The sequence below is a fragment of the Vidua macroura genome, chromosome 2 (assembly GCF_024509145.1).
Source record: "Vidua macroura isolate BioBank_ID:100142 chromosome 2, ASM2450914v1, whole genome shotgun sequence".
NCBI lineage: Eukaryota > Metazoa > Chordata > Aves > Passeriformes > Viduidae > Vidua > Vidua macroura.
The window spans coordinates 102,440,785-102,461,630 of record NC_071572.1 but is presented as its reverse complement, the minus strand read 5'-3'; the positions used below and the strand labels follow the sequence as shown (position 1 = coordinate 102,461,630).

Sequence of the window (20,846 nt, the reverse complement as noted above, 5' to 3'; positions counted from 1 at the left end):
GAAATACAAGTACTAAAAGCACAGAAAGGACTCAAGCAAACCTAAAATCCACACTAGCTTGGCCAAGCTTGTCTCACTGTAATTTCTACAATGAGTTTTCTATTACTGTTATGATGGGTATTTTTCAAATATATAAATGATTTCCTTGCTTAAAAGTTGACCTGTCCCCTCCTGAATATTTTCCATTTGAATCTAATTGCAAGACTTCTAGGAACTTTTTTCCTTTCAAAAAGTTTTGATTAATCACCCCTTCTTGAGAGAAATATGTGCTCTTCCTAGCTATACATGCACTGAAAGGCACTATTCATTACTGCATCATTGTGCAGATTCCATACTGCCTGGTGTGCATATTATGGCTTTGTGAAACAACACACAAATTCATTCTTGCAGCCTTGGGCTCCAGCTATGAGGCACAGGTCAAAGAAGAATAGCTGGAAAAACTGAATTTTTCCCTCTTAAAGTTCCTTTTGATTTTTAAAAGAACCACTATTTCCAAAACACTCAAGGCACACATACTTCAATTGTAAATTATCTAAACTTGTTTATATATATTGGTGAGTGTGAAAGCTCCCACTTTTCCACTCCCTGTTTGGGAAGGTTTTTTTTTCAGTCTTCATCGCAGAAGTAGCACAACTACCATCCTCTCCTGGAATATACAATTCTTATTTTATTCTCTGTAGAGTCCTAATTGTCAGTAATCATCAATGATCTTAGTCTCTGGTTTCAAATACTTTTGTTCTTTCATTTTCTTTCTATATTCTCACGCACTTACAGCAATAGGTAATGGGTACATTCATAAGGACTTTGTGATGCAGACTCTGTAAGTCTTCCAAATTCAATGAAATAAACAAAAATTTTGCATGAGAAGAATATGAACAGTTAAGGTCAGAAGGATGCCAGAGGAATGTGCTTTTCTTAAGAGGCAATGGCATGAAAGGAGTGCTTAAGAAAAAGGGAAATTAAGAAACAACAACAAATAGCATGACTTGTTAATTCTTTGACTTAATTTTCTGGTCCTGCCTCTTACACACCCATTAACTTCTGACAGTATGGGTAGCCAGGCAGGAATAGAACTAAACACTGATTTTACTTTCAGTGAGAGTTACATAGCATCTGAACAACTTGCTCTAGATCAGTTTCTTCTGGAATATATGAATGTATGACAAAATGCTTTTATATGGCTACACCTTTTTTTTTTTTTTTTTTTCTTTTTCCTGACAACACTGGGATTCTAAGAGCAAACTGCATAGGGAAAACTGATAGAAACATATTCAGTTTGGAAACTAAGTGATCTTATCATCCTTCATGAAGAAGATAAAGAGGCTGAAAGAAGTCCATTACATGATTTACCGCATTCAACATCACAGTGAAACCAGGTGTTTCACATCTGTGCCATATTTATGCCAAACAGCCATTAAACACATACCAATCTGTAACAGTGGCCACTGCAAAGATGAGTCAAAGGCTGGTAGTTTTGTCTAGACCTCAGCTGGTCAGACAACCTATGGTATATTGTATACTAAACAAATTTTAACTATTTTGGAAGTGGATCTAGAACCACATTCATGCCAGTTAAGTGAATGTGGGATTGAATTCTATTGAATTCTATTGAATTTTGATGTGAAATCATCTAATTTAATAACATTAACCCCTGGAGATTAAGGAAGCACTGGCATACTTTTGACACTTTTACAATTCCTCAGTGAGAGACAGAGGCTGTATTGAGGATCACACAGCTGACCCAGATACACTGTGCATTGCCACTACTACAAGACACTGTCACAACTATGGGAAGAAAAGAGCTTGCATGAACTCATTAGAAAATAACCCACAATAAAAGCGTGGGAATTATGAAGACAGATGCTGTACTCTATTATCAAAATTACTGATGCCCCATACACACCCATATTTCATTCTAACATGAGTTATTTTCACAATACAGTACTCCTCTTTTGATTTCAGAATTAATTTGCTTCTAATGCATTGCAAAAAAATCTCTTTGTCTGAGTAAAATTGGCCAAAAGCATTATCAAATTTAGCTTCAGCTGATTTTGTGCAGGTCACCTTAATGACATTTTAGCATCCAGTAATCTTAATCCCACATTGCAGCAAAATTGAGAAGAAAAAAAAAATCTTTAAAAAGAAGATTAATCATTTCAAGAGAATCCCAAGCAGCACAACTCTGCACTTGTATATCATAGCAAGTACTATTCAAAGTACATCTGCATTAAATGTATATTAATAGCTGTATTATTAACATGTTTATAATAATATCCAGTGTAATGAGTAAAAAACATATAGCAAAGTCAACTGAAATGAACATTTCAGTAGATGTATTATTCAGTCATTCATGTTTCAGATTATTAACAATATTCCTCCAAGTATTTTAAGTCATACATCAGTTCCTCATTCTTCAGGTCTGTTACAATTAACTTAAGACTAAGATTCCTCAAGTTGTATTTATTGTGGAGACAGGGAAAGAGAGGGAATTTAATCTCCTCCTGTCTTGTCCCACTTGAAATTTTATTTATTCCTGGCAGGTTTATGCAAGAGATTGAGCCAACAGCTTTCACTGTTCAAGCCTCCATTACAGTTGTGTAAAAAGCTGGCTCACTAAAAACAAGGGGCAGAACATGTACTCAGACTTAACTGCTGGCAGATAGAGAACTCACAGTTATAGGTTAGGAAATATATTTTAGAATTTGCAAGCAGAAGTCAGACAAGCTTGAAAATATTTCTAGCTTTGAACAGAAAAGTAATCAACAAGTGACAGCTTCCAGTAAAATGTGAATGGCTTTTTCCTTAATGCTAACTGTGATGCAACTGGGATGCAGACAATTTTTTTGGTTGTAGATATTCTTACCATCCTGCCCTGTAACTGACACTGCAGCACTGCAAATTGGCTAAGGAGTGGATGGTCTTTTAATAGAGCAGCTTACTTTTGTATCCTGACAGGGTTAACTTCATTAAAATTCCTGATGGGTGCAGGAGGTGTCAGTGCCTCCCATTCAGGACTGCTTGCCAGAAAGCTCCTTTGTGGGGCTCACAGCAACAAAAGCAAGTTTCTGCCTCAGGAATGGCAAAGAAACTCTGGTTTCCGATGGGGGCAAGCTGCCTCATGTACAGGGGAACAGACCTTTCACCTCTTGGTTTTAATTATCTCTGGCCCTGACAGGCTGAACTCATATCTAATCCTCTCGCATAAAACACAATGCTTATTTTAATACTCCAGGCAAAAAAAGGTGGAAAAACCAGAAAATACCACTTTTATTCCAGGCTAACATCCTGCAGGTGTAAAGGGATGAAATTTTCACTTTAAAAAATAGTCTATATTTCCATTCTTCCAACCTCCCCAAACCAAGTATTTCTTATCCTTTTGGGAATGTTTAAGCAGAGCTAGGCATTTCTTACAGGCTTTTACATCTTTATAATAGAAATAAATGGAATTCCTCCTTGTTGCATGTGGTGACAAGGAATCAACCTCTCTACTAAGCCCTTTTAAGCATTCAGTGGATCATTCCACATAGAACACATTTACTAAAGATGCAACCAGCATGATTTCATGTGTCACAACTGAATAAATGTGTACAAATTATACAAGCAAACAGGGACACAGCTGCAGTATTTACCGATGTAAAGAATATTTATGGAGGAAAATCTATAAAAAGAAAATTCTAGGGTGCCCAAATATTGCTTTCAAAAGTACTTATTCTACTATTAGTAATAGAACTGCATTATTTGTTGTTTCTTACTGTTGATCAGAAGAAAACAGGGAAAAGAATGTGTGCACTAAGATTTGAGGCAGAATACAATTAGTACGATTCAGGTGCTTAGCTCAATGTAAATTAAGAAGGTGTGCATTAGCTTAATTTGTTGCATGATTAAACAGTCCTGGAGTGTAGGCAGATGTAGGCTAGCAAGATCCCATTCTTCATTTATTTTTTTTAACATAAAGGAAAGAACTCTTCCAAGATCCAATGAGATCTTATTCAATTCTGCTCTTATCAGAACATATCTGAGATGTGGAAGGAAAAAGTTAATTTTATATTGTGGAAGGAAAAAGTTAATCTTATATTTTGCCTTTTCATTGACACAAAACATATTAAACAGGGCAGTTTATAGTCAATGAAGAAAATGAGTTACTTTCCATGAAAGGCACTCAATTATTGCTGAAAAATATTAGTTATAGGACTATAAACCCACTAGAAAGACTGTAAAGTATCTTAACTCATTGTCCTCATTAGTGCTGTAGACAAAGATTGAGCATGTATCAGAAGAATATTGCAGAAAAAGAAGGGAAATGTTGTAGATTTTTGCCTTATGGGTGATTTGGGAGATGGTAATGTCATTATCAAAATCAGTACAAAATCTGCTTTCACTTTCATACATTATTATGAAAAAAGATTGACTTTGACTGTAACAAAATGCAAGTGCACTCCATGTGAAAAATGCATTAAGCAATCCATCCCACAGTGGCACAAAGGATTAGGAAATGTATTCCATGGAATGCGGAATGTACTTCTGCAGATGTGCAAAAGACTGATTCTTCCCTGAAACAAAATGATTGTTTTTCTTTTATTCCTGAGCTTCTCTAACCTTAAACTCTCAATATTATCCTAGGCTGCATCCTAGGGTTTTACAGGTCACAAGAACATACCTTCCTCTAACATAATCTTTATCAGCAGCACGAATATACACATTACATTCTCAAAGAGCAAAGAGGTTCCACATCAGATTGCAGCCTAACCTGCCTATTCCATTGTGGTTTTACACTCTACCGTAAAACTGATTCTACTGAAGAGAGAAAGAAAACATTTTATAATCTACTTACACAAACTGGTGAGAGAAAGGCATAAATAGGCAAAGCCCCCTCTAATGGCTTCTATGTTGCTCACTTGTACTGTATCATGTACAGCTTTTTTCTATGTACAACAAATTAATAGCATAATTTCTGTTCACAACAGCACAAAATTGAGTCCACCAAGAATTTTTCCATAGAAAAGGTATTCAATCTTAGATAAGACAATAAAATGTGTAAAATATATCCTGTTTCTTCACTTGTATCCTGAAATGGAAAAAAAAACTTGTTGCACTGCAGTATAAAACTTTTAATGTTTTCTCTTTTTCATTTGACTTCACTTTGATTTTCTATCTTGTCTGTAAAACTTTTCAAGAGTTCAAACTGAACTAATAAACTTCATGCATCATCTGACTTAGGTGAATATTTAATTCTAAAAGTAGCTTTTGAAATCCATGCAGGCATTAAGCTTTTGTCTTGAATACCAGAATTGTTGAAAGCATCATCAAACTTTGACGGCATTTTAGAAAAGTGAATCTGGGTGGGGAAGAGATGGAGATTTGGAGTGAAACTTACAAAAAAAGCTGTATCTGGCTTACAAATTAAGTTTATATACACCAACTAAAAAAACCAAACCACTGTACAAAATTCTGCAATGGGCTCTTTTTTGAACTAAATGCTGCCACTTGAAGAACAACTCAGAAACTCTGCACAGCAGATGCATTAGAATATTTTGCCCACAATATACAGTGTGTGGCTTAAAAGCTGGAAAACTAAATAAAGTAATAAGATAATATAATACATTTATTTCATCTAATGGATCCTCTGTTATGTAAACACCTGTGTAAAGTCCATTTTCCTCTGTCATTATTTAAAATTTCCTAGTCAGTTCTATTCAACTATAAGATGTGAGGTTGTCATCTTTTTAGTATTCTAATCCACTATGGAATATTATCAGAGGAGACAGATGACATCTAGCTTGGTTATTTATCATGACTATTACACACCTCCTGGACAAGCTAGAAAGATGGGATAAGTGAACACATGATGTCAGTTTGGAATAGTCCAGACTGAAGACCACAGGGTAAAATGAAAGTTGAAAAAAATTACATGTGGAAGGAGAAAAGCCTGATTTTCTGTATACCTAGGACCTTGTCAATGCTGTCCTTAAGAAGCAGAGGCAGAAATTATTTAATATCTACTACATTGTTTTCTTTTCTAAAGGAAAGCCTCTTATAATTGGCATTAGTGTAACATATCAGATTATTTATGTTTTCCTTATTTTGTCTTTTCACTAATCAGGGAACCACTTACATAAAGGCATAATTATTAGTATGCATTTGTCTTCCTGGGACAGCAGGATTTCACTGGTGTTAGGAGCTCCAGCCTTTATGTCAGCAATGTGCACTGCTCCAGACTTTCTGGGATCTTCAAGATGGTGTGTTGAGGTAATAACTTTTTCTCCCATGAGGAGTTTGGGCTTCCACAGGAAGGTCAGAGAAAGAAAGGGAACTTTGTGCTGCATCAGACTGCTCTAATAGAAAGTTAAGGTTATTTCCCTTCTGCTCTGTCTGCTCCAATTAGACTGGAAGATCACCTTAGGAAAGAGAATGTATTTTAGACATGTTTATACTGTGCTTCTAACAAGGGCCTCACTCAAGCTGAGGAAATTTATAGAAAAGGTATCTGACAGAGAGCCAGTGATCTTAATCTGAGTTACTTTATCCCCAAAATACTTTTAGAGATATGCATTTACTTAGCTCTGTGAGTTCACAGCTTTCCAGTCTCATGCTTCCCCATACTCAGATGCCTTCATTCAAGGGCTGGTACACAGCTGCTAGTCCTCAGCTGAATAAATTTTATGGCCCTGGAAGAGGTCACAGAACTAAACTATGGATTTGGAGCTCATGGATCTCAGAACTGGAAGTGCTATCAAATTATATCTTGGAATCCACCTATTAACTAAATAACTCTGCAATCTGCAGTATTTCAAGATTTTCAGGATCCTGTGCAGGTCTGCAGAATGCCATCATATGGTTATTCCAAACTTGCAAGAACCCTCCACTGCATGTATTTCTCATAACTTATGGGGTTTGCACAGGCAGTATTTAAAAGCTGAGGGAAATCACTGTTATTAGCCCACTGATGCCCTCATGTGGTCAGAAAGACTGCTTGGTGCAAAGTAGAAAATAGAGAACGGGAGGGTGGTGGGGAGAAGAACCGGCCACTCTTGCTAAAGGTCATGTTTTTGTCTCGATTCAAGAACAGCAGCTTTGCCCAGTTCAGTTTTAACATCAGGAAAAGAGACTGGATTTTTGTTACGTTATAAAGTACAATGTCACTTTTTATAAAGAAAGAAAACCCCCAAACCATCAGTATAGATTAAAGCAGATTCTGAGCAGTAAACACAAGCAAGCTGGAATCACTGAAACTCCTGAATTAATTATTCTTTAGATAAACATCCAACCTAAAAAATTAAATTTCATCAGGTGAACTCGCATTAACCTGAACTTTAAAGTACAGCTTCAGAAAATAACAAGAGTAAAAAAGGATGCATTCAATAAAATAAAACAATATGAATTCACTTAAGGGGTGAATACTTCATGTAGAGCTCTACATGATTAGCTGCATGGAATACAAATGGAATAAATGAGACTATTCAAGGAAGGGAATAAGACGATCATTATCCAAATCGACTTTCAATTCTTGCTCATTATGAAATACAGTCCCCCTGGGACTGGCTGCCTGCAAAGTTATGATGATCTCTTCAGGTAATTCTAATTCAAGAGAACCAGGTATGACAACTGGGGAAAAAAATGAGCACGTGTGTGCATGTGTGTGTGCAAATATATACATGTACCTGTATGTGAATACATAAGATACACACACTCAGCTACATTTGCACACCCATCACCTAATTTAATGTGATTGGTCTTCTTTTAACTTTAACAGGAAATGTGAGACTTTTGGCATTATGAATACTTCAGGAGTGTACTCAACTTTGACTCCAGTTCAACCTCTACATTAGGCGAAGTCACAAAAGCAAAGTGAGGAAAAAATGGGAGAAAACGTTTCCAGGCTGATTCTTTTCTTTGGAAGGGCCTGGTCTCATACTAAGGTGTCAGTGTCTCTCTTACACATTTCCTTTGGACTGACACACCTACAAAGTACGTCATTTTTTAAGGTGAGTGTTACCCATCAGTTTTCAGACTAGAGAGGTGGGATGATGTAGGTCTTGTATTATTCAGGTTCTACACAGCGCATGCACTTGCTCATGGGTAAGTGTTCTTTATCTATTTTTTAAACAGCTGGTGCCCACTCAATTCACACGTGCTACATCTTTACTCTGCTCAGTCCTACACTATGTGGTCTTGACATCATATTGGCTGAACCTGAATCATCTAGGAAACTCACCTGAGTTTCCTAGAGTTATAGGAGACATAACCTGAGTCAAACATTTCAACTTTTTAAATTTCTGAGGAAAACCACACATTACACAGAATGTTAGAGTGGGGCTCTGTCGCGGGCCAGAGACACAAGCAATATCCATCCTCGAAGAAGAAGTGTACTGTAAAACAAGCAGGCCTTGACCTTTTAAGATCTGGGATGTACCAGGAAATTGTGACCCCATTTTAGGACAGCAGAAAGATGGGAAAATGGAAAGAAGTCTCTCTTTTTTTACTTGCTAACTATTCACTTAGATGTAAGTATGAATTTATTTCCAACTATGTACCTGAATGCTTATGAGGAAGGCTTCCTATACCAAATATGAGAGAGATCAGTCCACAGGAAATCAAAATAGTTACAATCACAACTACTTAACTCATTAGGCCTTTATATATAGCCACAAACAGAGGGCACTACTGCAATTTCAAAAACCCATCTCACACATGTAGGAGATGATACAACTACTGCAAGTTCCACAAATACATTAAACAACAGACACAAAAAAAATCCCCCACCCAAATACACTCCTAAAAATCGTAGTTTACAAGAATTATTATTTTTCTTTACTCAATCAGATCACTTCTTTGGACAATCTGAAAGGACAGGAGACTATCCTCAGCTTCAGGATGTCACTTTGCATGGTGATATGACCTAGACCAAGACTACACTGTGATTTAAAAAAATGTGAATCTGATTTTGAGTTAAGATACATATTAGTATAAATTAGATGGCAAAAGCTTTTGCAATCTTTGACTAAGTATATTTTTATGAACTCTACAGGTTTGGATATGTCCTGGGACTTATGAAAACAATGGCATACTGAGTATGCAGCATGAAACATTTTGGACAACAGTCTACAGCAGGAGAACATTAAGTGGAGTGAATACAGAACTAAATGTTTTTGCTAATAGTCACAGATAAATGCCTTAACATCTATTGAAATACCTCTAATGATGTATCTTTAATTTTTTTTAATCTAAGCATTGTACTTTATCTAAATGAGACATACCACTAAATAATGCTTACTGAAAGACTATATCCGAACTATATCAGAATGTAATCAGTGCTGTTCTATTTAATTTCCATTAATAACCCCTGGATGAAAAAAGAAATACAAGCTTATCAATGTCTGCTTATTGCCATGAAACTTCAGGGCAAAATTTTAAAAATAAATTGTCCTTCAAATTCTCTTCTGGTATTTGATAATGAAGCGACCTTTTTGTCGGAGACACCAAAGAGTGAAAAAGCTCAATGGTTTTTGGAGTAGAGTTCACAGTTTTAGAAAATACAGTATTTTGTTTAGATGTTGTATTTTAGACATTCCAATTTAATAATTTCAGAATACTGTAGTCTTATTTTGAGTTTAAAACTTCAATAAATGAGAAAAAATTTCGACCTGCCTGTATAAATGCAGGCTTATGTAAACACATACCATATTTTGATAAACTAATTTGGTAACCTCAAGACTTCAGCAGTTTGAACTCTGCTGAGTGTGTCAACAATACAAAACAAATGTTGACTGTTATGAAGATTGTCACAAATTGTATCAAGGGAGCCTAATTACTGATTACAAGTGGAACAGCTGTTTGTTTTCCTCTGTTTCACTGCTTATCTATATTCAGCCTCCTTCTCAGAGCTAACATGTTTGTGAAAGCAAAAATGCAGCCCTAGAAGACAGTACCAGTAGTTCCAACTGGAGCCTGGTTGAAGATTTCATTTAAATTCTTTGAAACTATATTTATATTGTAAGCTCTCTAATTCTTTTTTCTCTAAAGTGTCAGGAAGATTAAACAAATTTGTGTGTGTTTCTGCAGATCAGTGGTTCCCAACCACATAGACAGGTCTTGGATTGGTCTAAGAACATCACCATGAAGGGATAATAAGCTTTGCTAAGCCTGTCGCAGTTTTGTGGGATGCAACAATGGCAGTTTTAAGGGAAGGGGAGATTGGACGTGGGTGGGTGATATGTGGAACACTGACAATTCTCTTAAACTGAGCTTCTGCTACAGGATGGCTGGGAATGATGGGTTTAGTCAAAGAACTAGAGAAACCTCATTAGACTAGAAGTTACTTAACATGAGCATGTGCACAAAACATTACACAAAAGGACGTAATTTTCATACACTTAAATGATCAGATCAATATGTCCAACTTTGCAAAAACAGGTATCAGGAAATATTTAGCTTCAGCATTCTTAGCAAAGTAATTGTCCCTAGATCAAGAGACATGTTCTTGCTATGGTCAAGTACCCAGGGAAGCTACATGAATATGTTTTTAAGGTGATAGGATCCTTTCATTTCCAGAAATGAATGCCTTAATAAAGTACTGCTTTTCTCTATTGAGAAATTAAATAGGAAAGGTGAAGGCCTTCATTTCCAATTAGCAAAGTACAGAGTATACACAGCAACTACATATCTATTACCTTATTGGAGATTACATAAAATAAAAGACCTAATTTATTTCTTATTTCTCTGCAATGCCTTTGTAAACAAAGCTTCTTAGGTCTTGTTATCTTTCCATTCAAAGCAAAGCAAAAAAGTAAAGTAGGGAAACAGAAGTTAGTGATAATCATGCAAGTCAGAAGATCATATAGGAGGCTTTGTTCCAGTCCTTTAGCACAAATCAGAGTGTGAATGTGGGGGGGAGTGGGTTGGAGACAAAGAGAACCACTCACCTGATGTTCATGTGGCAACAGAGAGAGGTTATTCTTCAGCCCTTCTTTATAATGGGTATTTGAAAAACCTGGTCTGGAAAGCTCATTGGTCTGATCTTTTACACCTCCCACATCCTGGACCAGTGATATGCTTGCAGCTTAGGAAGGAACATAACTGCTTGGAGTTCCTGTCAGTCAGCCCAGGGGCTAGTTAATGGAGCTGGCTGGGTAGTGGAATTAATTTGCCCAGTACAAGCCAGCTTGTACTGTGATATAGTATGGCAACAAAAGAGCATGCTATTTCAGTTCTGACAAACCACTGGCTTGACACAGGAAAACAGAAAGATTTTCTAAGGAGGCTTTACCCTGGAGTGTGCCCAGTAGTGAGGCAGGCTGTCAGTGGAGAGGAATTCTACAGCAGATTTTGAAAACTACGTTGTGCCTGTGGTAAAACTTCTTAGTCTTCTTTAAAATAGCTACTTGAGATTTCTAGTTAAATGACTTAAATTTTCTTATGGAGTGCACTTTCCAAGCCAGTATTGTCTAGTAATTTGTTGGCTATTATTGACAATATACTGTTGAATAAAGTAACAAGTTATTTAAAAAAAAAGAAAAAAGGAAAAAATAACAATTAAAACTAGTCAAACTCCCTGGGCTGGTGTAAACTGACTATATATGACCATAAGATGGTGCTAGTGCTACTGCACTGGCAATGAACATGGCACTGGCAAAGCCATAAGTGTTGAGCACAAAGGTGCTACTGGGTAACAGTTTGCTTTTGTCATGAGTTTTATGAATAGCATTTGCTGAAGTTCAGTACAAGAACACATCAGTTCTTGCCCAAGTCTCTGTAACCACAGAACATCTTGTAGAAAGGGAGCTAAGAGTGGGAAAAGAAAGTCAAAGACGTTTTGGCCTAATATATCTCATTCACACAAACTCCCAACCAACACCAGAGAGAGAGCCAGTTAAGAATAGACTCATTCTGTTTTCCCATTCTAATTAAAGATGCCACTGAACATTCCCTCTGTGTTGCAATGGTGATCACACATGTTAGCCATTAACAGTACATTAACACTCGTATATACATACATACATACATGCACACACACCATAGGTGTATATGCTGTGTATTTTCAGCATCTCCCTAAACATTCCACATGAGAACATGGCTGTATGGAGATCCTTGCTACTCTGCTCAGCTGGGAAAATTATCAAGATTAGCCAAAGGCTCTACTGTGAATTCAAGGCATTTTTCACCTAGTCTCAAGTTTCTTTTTCAAAGTAAAACCCCATTTTTTTTTTTCCCCAAGAATTTGAACTCTGGAAAAATATATAATTTTCTTAAAAATTAATTTCATTATTCTGATTTTGAAAGTTACAGTTAAAAATCAGTAGGAGATAAAGAATTTATTTGCATTTAATTGTACTGGAATTTGGCAAAAGTACAAACAGTGTGAGACAAAGAGTCTGTCAGTAACCATAATTACAGGAGTTACAAAATGCTTTCAAATTAAGCTACTGTGCCTCTTTTTCTCAGGGAAGAAATCTATGAATTTTTTTCTCACAGGTGCACTTCTACTTCATAACATTTTTCAACACACCTCTCCCCTCAACTCCTTTCCCAGCTGGAAACTCATCCATAGCTTATTTTGTTACATTTTCCAGTTCAGCTTTGTGAAGTCCTACCTGCACAGGACGACCATCTTCTTGGCCAATCATGTTCCTCCAGTCCTGCAGTGACTGCTGGAGCCTTTCCAGCCCAGTCTCCCAAAGCCTCACACCTCCTCCCATGTCCACAGTAACCAAACCCACGTTGCCCAGCGGTGCCAGCAGGGCATCAGCATCTGAGATCTTAGAGAGCCAAGATGTATATGGAGAGAGAGACTGTGACCTGAAAAACATGAATTAATGTGATTTTTTTTGAAGCTGCAATTAAAAGGGGATGAGTATTTCTGCAGTTAAGGCGACAATTAAATGAAATTACATCCTAATTTCATGAGAGACTATAACTCAGGCCTGTGGACCCACTATTTTGTCTGAAACTTTCCACAGACTGAAACTGGATGTAACCAAAAGACACCTGATTGTGTAAGAAGCAGTATAAAAGCCCAGGATGAAAGGCAACATGTTGACAAAACCACTGCTGTAGTTTAGATACACTGATGTATCTCATCTATCTAAAAGTAGTCCACCTTTAGAAAACAAACTATTAAGAATATAAAAAATTTTAAAAGATGCTACTGAAAAATATTAAACTAAAATAGAAATAGAACATGATCCAAGCACTGAGGAAAATACAGTTCCATCAATTTAAGAGTAACACTTTTCTCTAGTGCTTTAATAAGACATTAAGATTTAAATATTCATTTAACAATGATAATTTAACAGCTTTATGTACAGAGAATTGTAGCACTTTTTAAAACAGCTTTCTGACAAAAATTTACTGTTTAGAGAAAGTACATAAGTAATAATAAGTACATAATAAGAAGGGAAATTTAGACAATGCAGGGAAGAATCTGTGCATTTTTCAGTACTGTTAATTACGTGCATACATGATTTGGTAACCTGCACTAATAGCAAAATTAATAATTCTCAAAAAGATAAGAAGGAGCAACACACAGGCTTCTACCTATTACTGAAACCACCATGTACTAACTTAACCGAAAGTTATCTCAGCATTTGACTGGGCTAACTTTGCCAGAAGGAAGAAAGGTTGTTAGATTTTAACAGCGAACTATTCATACGTTTATGATGAAAACTTAGTTTACTTGTCAGTTCTTACTGGAGTACATTTTTAAACCTGGACTTCTGCTCAGATCTGCCATACACAGCTTAAATCCTAATGCTAGCTTAAGAGTCCTAGTGTTGAAAAATAGCTTTGTAATTTCTGTTATTTCCTATAAAATCCTAGTGAAAAATAAAGCGATTCCTTACTATTTTTATGGTAATGTCTTTCATTTTTGAACGACTGTGTAAGATGTAGCCCAATGGACCAATTGTAAATGGTGAACAGTGCAAAAATAATTATTAATTAAAATTTCCCCAGATTATTAATGAACCAGGATGAATTTAAATGAGAATAAATACTGTCAAAATCAACACATTAAGTGAATCGAATAAAAAAAAATTCTTCATGTGTGAGTTTCATACATGTGCTATTTAAATACACAAAGTGGAGAAAGTGCTATTTAAAACAAAAATGTTTATTATTACAATAGAAAATTACAATTTGGGACCAAAATATATCTTTATAAAATAAAACATTTGCAAATACTCTCCACAGTTGTGAGACACAGATGTTAAAACCAAACAGAAGCCATAGAATCTGGCTATTTTAATTTATCATACAAGATACTTGTGTATCATGCAAGATACGTGGGAATGTATACTTTCCAAAGGAAGAACTACAGAAAAGCTCAAGAGATTTTCAAAGTAAACTTTATATTGGACCAGAACTTGATTCCCAGTTTCCTAACACCTAGCAGTGTTAGGAATTTTGCATTTTAGCATTGCAAAATGCAAGTTAGAATTTTGCCTGTCTTTCTCAGATCCTAAAGATAGGGAAAAAGGAAAAGAAAATATAGACTGCAAACCATAATGAAAGAGGGTTGAGAATAAAGTGGATGGAAGAGGGGGATGGAACAAAGGGAATGAAAATCAGAAGACAAAGCTACCTTTCATATTTACTAATTAACTGCTACATTTTCATCAGCATTACCTAGTAAAAACCAATAAATAATGTTGACAAAAATAAACTGCAATGTCTGTAGAATTTTACACTAGGTATGAATTAGTCTTACTTTCCACATCAAAAGAAATATTTGCTTATCCTGAAGTAATAATAGACACTAAATCCTCTTTGCTCTTCTTCTAAGATGACAGTGATCTAATCAATAAAATCAGTTACCTAGGAATTGCAATGTATTTGATTTTCTTTGAATTAAGATCTGTTACTTCCAAGTATCCAGCAGCTGGTGGAGGAGTGACATCTGAAAACAAACAAACATGTTATTTTCCAGCTGCATGATTAACTGGTTATTACATTTGCATTTAGCAGATTAAATTTAAACATTTTATTATACAGTACATGTCAGAAAATGATAAGCTTTCATATTCAATACAGGAATATAACTTGCAAATAAGGAATTGTTTAATTATTATGATAGTGAGTAATCAGACAGTCACAGTTACGAAAGAACAATGTATTTTTACAGCAAGTGCCAAAATTACTCACAAATATCACTCTGCTCACAAAAGCACTATTCAAGCATTACTGCAATGCCTACCTCGCTGCTTTGATCTGCCACAGAAGATAATGTCAGTTGTATATCTGACTTTAAACACACGTTGAGGAACATTTCAAAACATTGTGTTTATGACTTCCACTTGAAAACTTCTCAATAATACCAACCTAAATACTGTTCCCTGAAATTGAACCTCTCTTTTTGGAGGCAGATTCTCAGTATGCAAAGATTTTATAACTTATACGCCCTAGACTATCATGTATTAAATATTCTGTTTATGGACAGTTTAATGAATACAGCTAATATACGGTCCTTCCCTCAGAAATAAATTTGTGTTTGTGTACCTACATTGGCTTTTGCCAACTTATGAGTACACTGTGCCTGGCCTCAAAAGTGTCTTCCAGTTAGGAGCTGACTTTCATCTGTGTGGAGTAAATTGAGGCAGTTTTTTAGAAAAGAAACCACAAGACTGAATCACATTGCTCAGTATGGATACAAAATGTCATTATCACAAGATGAAAACAAGTCTAGATTTTCCTCTGAAACAATGTATCTTTTACCTCCTTGAAATGAAAGAGTCCGACCTTACCTGCAGAAGTGTTGATGCTTGCACAGAGCACACACAGAAAAGACCAACATGATCAGCATCATAAGGACATCTAATATTCAAAGCAGCACAGAGAATAACTCACAGAAGCACCTCATGCATATCCAATGTATTTATATATCTATAGTATACATGCCTACAGCAGCATGTCTATTGACTTTACTCATCTTCATAAAAATGGGAATATCAAACACATCAGGAACAAGGGAAAAAGATCTGGAAAAATGCAGGTTTGTGGGCCAAAGGCCACTTCTGGTTTCCCCTAGATTTTGTTACTGTTTTAAAATGTGCTCTCTCTCTTTTGTTAGTAACGGAGAGTAAGATACACATGAAAAATTCTGATGAAGATCTAGAACAAGGGCAGATTCTGAACTAGAGAGGGTAGAACTGTGGGATAAGAATTAAAAATTAAGTTAATCAATTAGAGAAAGAACACAAATCAAACAAATTAAAGACAATAAAAAGACAAAGGATTGCAGAGTACAAAGCTGACAAAAAGGCAATCAAATGTTTAAATGCTACACAAGAACTGCTGGCCAGGCTCCAGAACTGCAGTCAAGAATCCTGATGATGAAACATGAACATCAGACATGAACAAGTGCAGTTTGTTCTTCTTTTGCCAAAGCCTGACGGAGAAGAACAACTATGCACAGCTCCAGACATCAAACTTTAAGGAAAACAGACACAATGTTCAGATCTGGGCTCCTCAGTACAAGGGAGACGTGGAGCTCCTGGAGCAGGTCCAGTGGAAGGCTACGAAGATGATGAGGAGACTGAAGCAACTCTCTTATGAGGAAAGGCTGAGGGACGGAGGCCTGCTCAGCCTCAAGAAAAGAAAACTGAGAAGGGACCTCATCAATGTCTCAAGGGAGGGTGTTAGAGGACGGACCAGGCTCTGCTCTGTGGTGCCAAGCAATAGGACAAGAGGTAACAGCGAGAAAATGATGCACAGAAACTGGAACACCTGAAACTGGAACTGGAGCACCTGAAGATGAGAAAAACTTCTTTACTGTGATGGTGACTGAGCACTGGAACTGGATGCCCAGAGAGACTGTAGAGTTTCCTTCCCTGGAGAGGAACTGTTTTGACCCAGTCCTGAGTAACATACTCTAGAGGACCCTGCTGAGCAGGGAGATTGCATCAGATGACCTCAAGTGGTCCCTTCCAACCTTACCCATTCCGTGGTTCTGTGACATGAAATAGTCCTGAGGATGACAAAGTGGTCAGAACACATGGGTTTATTATAAGGACAAATGCAAGGATTTTTTTTTTTCTTGTCTAAACAGAGTTTTTTTTTAAAAAAACACATCCAATCCTATTGAGAAGATTGTTATAAAAAGAGCAATATTATCCTGAGTGAGTGAAGGTGACATGAAGAATTCAGTTTTGTTTAGAGAAAGAAAAGATGGATACCATGAAAAGCTTTTCTTATACAAGGAGAATGAAGCAATGCAATAGGCCAATTGTTTGACAAACCTCAGTTAAGAAGAGACTACACACGTCATCCTGTCCCTATATAAACAGGTGGACCAGATGATGTGTCAAGGCTATTTTGGTAACATTGTGTTACACTACATGTTCCAGTTACTGTCATACAGAGATACAGACTCAGTAATAGGGTGTTATTTTATGTTCATCTATAGAAAGTGCTGAGAATCCAAGCAAATATTTGATCTCAAGTAGTCCCTCATCTTTACAGTCTTGTTTTTAGAATAAACATTAATTCTTCTTTGCTGGATTCTACCACGATCTCTTGTCTGAGTTTATATTTTGTATCCATACATCTATTTGGCAGTCTTTGGGGAAATTATTACTTGTTATAATTTCTTTTCAAAAATAACTATCATTTTGTTTACAGTTCCAATAAAACATACAGACAAATATTTCTTTGCTTATTGTTCCTGGAACAGCTTCACTTATACATATTGGAGTAAGCTAGAGTTTGGCGGAGTACTTTGAATTATTAATAGAAATGGAAGGCGGTATGCCAGAACTGACCAGTTGTCCAAGAAGATGAAGAAGAAAATCTGATAGACATGGAAACAAAATCAAAAATATAAAACAAATTCTCAAAGGCAACAGAAGACAACAGAAGACCACAGCAAGTACTTCAAGGGACTGGCACATACTTGATTTCATGTAATAGGATGTCTTTGCTTCACTTTACCATCTCCCAGGGAAGGATACAACTTTCATAGGTAAATAATTACAGGTTTCCAATACAGAAACAATGGAACACAATTAGGAATAAGCAGCACTGAATTTCAAGGGACCAAGACTGTTAAGCAGCAATTGGTAGCAGGTAATGTGTATTCAATCAAATACTCTGTCAATTAGCGAGACCGAGAGGCAAACTCCAAAAGAAACAGCAGCTCAGCAAAGAAGGTTGCAAAAACAGAATCTCAAATGGGCATCATAAGTGCTACTACCTTATTATTTCACCTTCCAAGAGAGCACAAAGACACATGCTTCTCTTTTCCTGTCTTCTCTTTTTCACTTGGAAATATTTTTGATTTCTGCCATAGTAAAGGCAATAATAGGTTCCTCTAATCTAGTATCCTGTCTCCAAGAGCAGTTAGGTGCTTGAAAGGTGTAAGAACAGACAAGTGCACAAGGTATTTTCCTCAAGTCACCAATCAGTTCCAATCTAGGGCTTCTTAAACTGAATATGCTGTCTGTGTTTTTATATCTATGTATTTAGTTAACTTTCCAGGAATTTGACCAGTTTTCTTTTGGAAAAAAAAAACATTCACAACATCCTTTGGGAAGTGATTTCATAGTTAGTACTCTACAAAGAACAATATCTTGTTTGTTTTGATGAATTTCCTAATAGCTTCATTAGCTGCTCCCTAACTCTGGTATTGAGTGCAAAATTGTTCGTTTTTTCCACATCTCCATGCCATACATGTTTTTGTAGAGCTCTACCATATGTCCCTTTCCTGATCTTGTCTTCACATGCTGGAAGGTTGGCCAATGCAATCTTCTTCATCCTTTTTGTCTTCTTCTGAGCTTATTCCAGTTCAGCCTTCTCCCACCTTGAGATGGAGGATCAAAACTGAACAGTGTTAAGGACATGTGGATTTGAACAACAGCACAAAGAGATTTTCTGCTTTTTTTTTCTGTTTCTTCCCTAATAATTCTTAACATTTTATTTGCTTTTTTTCAAGTACTACTGAGTTTGAACTGCTATCTTAATGAAACCATCTATCATGACAGCAAAATAATGCTTGTAAGATGTTCTCATCATCCCCTCTTTTTTGATGTAGAATTAGAATTGTTTTCTTCCTCCACATATTCATCTACAATGAATTTCACCTGTTATTTCTATTGCATTCAGAATTGTAGTCCTTCTCATAATTCTCCATGGTCAATCCTTCCTACCATGAATAATAACCACTATCATCAGCACTGCTACCTCAGTGTTAATTAATTTTTCGATTTTTTTCATGACATGCTGAATAGCACAGGTCACCACAGGATTTCCCTCATAGCTCCTCTTCCACTAGAAAATCCAGCCACTAACTAATAAAGGGAAATGTCTTGAAAAAGTCCTGAAAAAGGCTATAGAACAGAAAACATAGAGTCTTGCTCAGATCCTATTTAACTGAATCAGTAAGGTTATATTAAATATGATTCAGTTAAAATTAGTCTTTGTAATTCATACATTAAAACACCATTCAGAAAAAAAATCAATGATAACGATCTTCAAGACATGAAATCTTTCAACTTAAGTGGCCATAAAGCACAGTGCAAACCTCACACAATTTTTTGAAACATTTCAAGCTATCAATCCCTATTCACAAATATATTTCATCACAGCTGATTAAAAAAAATAAACTGCTTGGTCAGACAGAAGCCAATTCTGAGACTGATAATATGCGCAGGTTACTGGTATCCTGGATTCATGAAGAATGTCCCCTGGTTTTTAATTATAATAACCTAGCAGTACAAGCTGTTATATGGCACAGCAACTTAAAGACTTTTAGAAATAGCAGTCAAGATCTCAATTTAGATATCATTTGAAAGCACTGAGGGAAGATACTTCCCTCACTCCCAAATTAGTAAACTAATTTTAACAAAAGCTCAGAAGATTTACCTTCTAAAACATCTACTTCAGATTCAGATTTTTTTTTTTTTCTGTGAAGGCCTGAAAAAAGTGACCCAGTCTGACCCTTCTGCAGTTTATAAAGTATGAGAAGATTACAGCCTGAAGTTGTAAAATTAGTTCCAAGATTCTAACTCCAACTAATTTTATTAAGTTTAATCTTTTTAAGAGGTAATCTTTCCTTCAGTTATAAAAGGAGGCAACTTAAGCTTTCTACCTTGTTGATATCCTTGACTTGGCTTCTTTAGTCAAGTAAGTGTTTTATCCTCTTGGTAATAAATAAAAGGTTTTCTCTACATAGGGAAGTTGATCTGTGCTAAATGACAACAGGCAGATTAGATCAGTCATTCTGTTTGAGTTAATTTGGAATAAAATGTTTATTCTGGGTCAGAATAGGGACACAGGGACTAAATCAGGACTAGCTTCTTGTGCTGATGAAATCAACCATTCTAACATACAAAAATATTTTGGGCATTTTCTCTTTTGATAGTAAACTTTGCAGATTTCTAAAGGTAATTAATGTAAAACTCACAAATGCTGTTATTTAGCACTAATTGGTATATTTTCAGTTATTGGCCCAAGAAGCTAAAGTTATAATGATAACAGAAAGCTTGGCATGGCAGCACAAAAATGTCTGAAGATCTGTAGTCTACACCTGCTTTATTAGTGTCAGAGGGGAGGATGGTTTTGCTGCATGTGAATGTTGTTCATGCAACATTCTCTTGGACAGGAGAAGAACTAAATAGTTTGGGCCTCTTCAGTTTGGAGAGAAGGCTGGAGTGACTGAAGCTTAACAAGCCATGAAAGTAATGGTTAAGGTGACTGCAGAACTGTTACTCACCAAAGCCTGCAATGCTAGAATAAGGGGCACCTAGAAACCTGGTAAGAGGTCAGTTGATCACAAAAAACCATGAACTGGTGACTTTGCTGTGGAGATGCACAGCTTCAAAGAGGCACCAGATAAACTTGTGGACAACAAGTCCATAAAA

The 20,846-nt window shown here is 36.2% G+C and overlaps 1 protein-coding gene across 2 annotated transcripts in view; it reads right to left on the bottom strand.

Moving 5' to 3' along the window:
* VWA8 (von Willebrand factor A domain containing 8) overlaps positions 1–20,846 on the bottom strand; it is a 179,730-nt gene that overhangs the window by 26,835 nt on the left and 132,049 nt on the right. For both annotated transcript variants that reach the window (XM_053970435.1, XM_053970436.1), the window contains exons 36-37: positions 14,809–14,890; positions 12,588–12,792 (exon numbers count right to left, since the gene is read on the bottom strand). In XM_053970435.1, coding sequence (XP_053826410.1) covers positions 12,588–12,792; positions 14,809–14,890 — 287 coding nt within the window. The remainder of the gene's footprint in view (positions 1–12,587; positions 12,793–14,808; positions 14,891–20,846) is intronic.